Source organism: Ixodes scapularis, unplaced genomic scaffold (assembly GCF_016920785.2).
Source record: "Ixodes scapularis isolate PalLabHiFi unplaced genomic scaffold, ASM1692078v2 PGA_scaffold5__190_contigs__length_132052651, whole genome shotgun sequence".
NCBI classification, from domain to species: Eukaryota; Metazoa; Arthropoda; class Arachnida; order Ixodida; family Ixodidae; genus Ixodes; species Ixodes scapularis.
The window spans coordinates 105,272,660-105,277,370 of NW_024609880.1; the positions used below are offsets into that span (position 1 = coordinate 105,272,660).

At 45.6% G+C, this 4,711-nt stretch overlaps 1 protein-coding gene across 1 annotated transcript; it reads left to right on the top strand.

Moving 5' to 3' along the window:
* The first annotated feature begins 238 nt into the window (after window positions 1-238).
* Window positions 239-2,443, top strand: LOC120842718 (E3 SUMO-protein ligase KIAA1586-like). Its single transcript, XM_040213885.1, has one exon. It carries the CDS (start codon window positions 239-241, stop codon window positions 2,441-2,443), a length of 2,205 nt encoding a protein of 734 aa, XP_040069819.1.
* Window positions 2,444-4,711: the final 2,268 nt, after the last annotated feature.

A 4,711-nucleotide genomic window follows, 5' to 3' on the forward strand; every position in this document is an offset into this window, starting at 1 on the left:
CCCCCACCCCTTTTTTCTTCATGTGGCCCTGGGCTCCAGCCTCCCTAGCCCCCACCCCCTTAATCCAGGGCTGACGCTGTTCGTGCCTGACGTACGTGTTCTTATGTGTACCTTGTTTTCCCCTTTTGCCTTCGCATACCAAGACACTTTAGAAGATTTTTTTGGATATCCGTCTACCTCAAGACCATCGACAACGTGAGTTTATTTTTAAATTTTACTATGCTGAATTTTTATTATCATGACTACGAAAGCCAGCAAGAAGCTAACCAGCTTTTTTAGCCCTGTGCCACGCGCTGTTTCTGTGAATCGTGCTGCCGAGGACAGTAATCAAGTGCCTACGACTGCAACTAATGAGGGTGCGCACCCTTCCTCCGAAAGGAATTGTGATCACCTTAGCGACGCTTGCATTTCAAACCTGCCCGAGTGCTGGAACCTGGAGCAGGGCGAGTTCTTCAAGAAAGAAAATGAGTGGCTGAGCTTCGTGGACGGAAGATTAAAATGCCTGTCATGCTCAAGAGTTAAGCATTTAGGCAGCCTCGGTCGAATTTCCCTCGAATGGGCAGAGGGAGGAGTCAAGGCACCCGGTGACAGCAAACAGAAGCAACAAAGAGCTCTGCGGAAAAAAATTTACCAGCACAGGGAATCGGATGCCCACATCAAGGCTCTGGAGATCGACAGGACAGCCAAGAAACGAAAGCTTGAAGAAGCATTCTCTGAGCAGCTGAATGAACATCAGGAAGCCACAAAGAAGATATTCCGAATCGCGTACAAACAAGCGAAAAACTGCCGTCCATTCAGTGACTTCAGTGATGAGATCGACGTGCAGACTGCGAATGGTGTGGATCTAGGCAGGATTTTGCACACAAATGTCTCATGTGCAAGCATTGTTGATCATATTGGAAATGAAATGCAGAAGAGCATGTGCAGAGCTCTTATAGAAGACGGCGCAAAGTTCTCTGTGCTGATTGACGAGAGCACTACCGTCAGTAAGCATTCCACTCTGATTGTATATCTGCGCTCCGACTTCGGTCACCTACAGCCAATTACTGTCTTTCTGGACCTTGTGGAAGTGACAGATGGGACGGCGGCTGGTATAAAGGAGGCCCTGCTGACTTGCCTGAGTTCGCACGGTTTGAGTATGAACGTGCTAAAGGAGAAGCTAGTTGCTTTTGCTTGTGACGGAGCATCGGTGATGCTTGGGAAACATTCGGGAGTTGCAAAGCTTCTGGAGAATACATTTCCTAACCTAATCACATGGCACTGCTCGGCGCACCGGCTGGAGCTGGCAGTCGGAGATACAGTCCGCGACGTGCAAGGTATCAATCACTTCAAAATTTTCATGGACAAACTGTACTGCTTGTACAGCAGTTCTCCAAAGAACCGCAGAGAACTCGAAAGCTGTGCAAAGGACTTGAACGCCTCCCTTTTGTGTGTGGGGAGAGTCCTGGACACGAGGTGGGTGGCGTCAAGCTTCAGGACTGTGAATGCTGTCATGACATCATACCCTTCACTGTACGCTCACTTCATGAAGTGTTCCGAGGACCCCAAGCGAGACACCAAAGAGAAGGCACAGTATATAGGGCTTGCAGAAAGGCTGTCGTCAGTTGAGTTTGTCCAGAACTTGGCACTGCTTCATGACAGCTTGGCCGAGCTCTCGGAACTTTCTTTGAACTTTCAGGTGCGTGCCATAACGTTGCCAGAGGCGCACAACTTGGTGACAAGGCAGATTGCAGTTTTTGAAGCAAGAAAAGTCCGCCCCGGGAAAATGTCAGTGCAGGTCAACGACGCTGTGAAGACTAAGTGCTTCAAAGATATAAAACTGCATCCCGGTCGAAAGTGCGATCGAGCTATTAACTCGACGCAGTTCTACCAGAGCCTGGCCGACAACATGAGGACACGACTTCTCACCACTCAGTCTTCTCGTAGCAGCAGCAGCAGTGTCGACCAGCATGTGACAGTCTACAGAGAGCTGATTGAAGACATTCGGCTGCTAGATCCCTTGACCTGGCCCGGTGAGCTGGACGTGCTTTACGGGGAGGACAAAATAACTCGCTTAGCACAGAGGCTTGGTGTAAATGAGAAAAAAGCTCAACACGGCTTCAGAGAGTACGTTGAAAACGGGGGCAAAACTGTTCCTGAGAAACTCCGAGGGGTTGTGACGGCTGTGAACTGTATTCCCGTGTCAACTGCTGACTGTGAACGAGGGTTCAGCGCGATGAACATTATCATGACGCCAATGAGGTCATCGCTGTGTATAACGAGGCTGTCGACACTGCTGTTTATTGAGGTGAACGGTCCACCACTGCAACGTTTTTGCCCAGATTCGTACGTGACGTTGTGGCTTTTGTCAGGCAGACATTCTGCGCTTCAGGTTAGAGCACCAGCCCGCAAAGCACGCAGTTGGACGGAAGGCCAGGAGAAGTTCTGGAAAATTCTTCAGTGACCCTGTGCGGCAGTTTCTTTTGTCGCTGCTGATGCCGGGTAGATGTCATCTTAGGATGAAAGCTCTATCAATTGCATGTGCTGTATAACGAGCCGCCAACAATACGTCTTTAAGAACTCATACTTTTGTTAATTAGGTGCATACTATTTAATTTTTCTATGTCCGTTTTGTTGTTGCTATACATTTATGTAGCCTTCACAACGCTGCCATGCTTTTGAGAATGTAAACTGTGCTACGCTGTTAGCGCGAATACGACATTGGAGCTTTTTCGAATATTACTTCGAAACGCTATTTGTGGGCAACAAATTTCACCGCTTAGGTTAATGCACTTCCAACGACATTAGTAGTTTTGATGACAGCCTTTCGATTCTAAGAGAAAAACTGCAAAAAACGACGATTGCTTGTTTGTGGTAACAGTGTCTTGCTTTGTACTTATACATCTTAACTTGTTTTTATTTTGTGTGTGCCTCTCTGCGACATTCTGTACTGTGTATTTACGTTCAATGACGACAAATTGAAATCGTGCCCATGACGATGGTAATCTTTTAATGAATAATTTATACGGTATTTCTTCCTTTGCGGCCGAGCAGGGTCGACAGCAACTGAACTATGTAAATAAAAGTGTACACAGAGCATTATTTTGTAAAACTTGTCTTCCAGAAGCCCATACTTTCACAGTAGAGAGTTTGAGTTTAACGTGCCGTTTACGGTACCAGACACTTTGCAGTACATTTGCCGATGAATCGTGACGTAGTCGGGTATCGCAACCTGAACACGGAAGCCGTCTACTAAAAGACTCCCACTATCTCTCTATCACACCAGCCCATGGAGGTAGCTCAGAAACATCGTGCTAAACTGGTCTGCGGCCTCCATACCAGACAGCCAGGGAAAGAGTGGTTCTCCCGAATTGTGAAAAACAGTAATGAGCGTGCAAACTTTATCTATTTTTAGGTGCCAGATATTTTCGCACCACTAGCCCACAAATATTTAAAATGTATGTAGTGACGGAGTCAGACCATGTTGTCAGCACTTAGTCTCAAGCGTCTGTTAGGAATTTAATAGGTTGCGTGGATCGTGGAATTAGTTTAAGAGTTGTATTTTTTAATTACGTCACTTCGCCATACGGCAATACTTATTGTATTTTTATTTACAAATGCATACTGTATTTTTAAGTTTGCCACAACGCCCACTCCCCCCGCCAAGGTATCCGAGGTGAGACCCCCCTCGGCGGGAGGGAGACTTTAAGCCCTGGATGTATGCGATGGCGGTACTTGGCGCAGCGAAATCTGGGCTGCCTCCCGAAAAACACGCGGAGACAGACGCAGCATGCGTCCGTACTCGGTGGCATCCCGCAGCAGAAATAATAATAATAATAATAATAATAATAATAATAATAAATTTATTTAATAAAACTAGCATGTCCACGTCACAAGTCAGGTTCGTCAAAGCCATCCAGGGCTTGTATGACTGAACCTATCTGCAGTGGCCTCAAAAATAACTATGCCACATACTAAAAAAAAAAGTTTGAGTCAGTTCCAGTAACATTTGTGACACTTATTACACTTAGACTCAAGGGAAAACACGTATACACCCACCTACACATATGCACAAACACGCAAGCCGGTCATTGTCACCATTGAAGAAGGTCTTGATAGATGTTATGTTCTTGGTGTTGTGGTTCTTGAAGCAGAAAGACTGGGTGTTGTAAGTCGTGTTGATTTGCTCAAACATAAACCAAATAAAATAAAAATAATAAAATCTTGTGTTCAACATTCTTTATAGGATTGAAAAGGAATTGTGAAATAAATTGTGACGGATTACAGTGCCTCGTTGGTAGATAAAAGATGGCGAAGCGCTATCTTTTTATTATTTTAATTTATTATTATTATTATTAATAATAATAATAATAATTCAGTTTCTAGCGAGACACTTCCTTTCGACTACAGCCTCGCTTTTTTTTTCTTGTTTAGTTGGTTGGTTTCGTGAAGAATACTGATCCAAATTAGTTCACTAATGAGTTGGTGCTGTTGTTTTGACCGAGCGGGGTCCGTGGTGGTGGTGGGGCGGTTCGAGCCAGGCACCGGGCTAGAGCTCAGCGGGGACAACGATGAGCCGCGATCTCTCTCGAAAAGTATACTGCTTATTTCCATGATGTACAGTTGGTTCAAGAACAGAGAAGACATTTGCTAATCAAAGTTCGCTCATTTTAAACACTTCGTTCTCCCTAGGTCCCTAGGTAGGGACCCCTACATCGGCGGATAGTCGGCC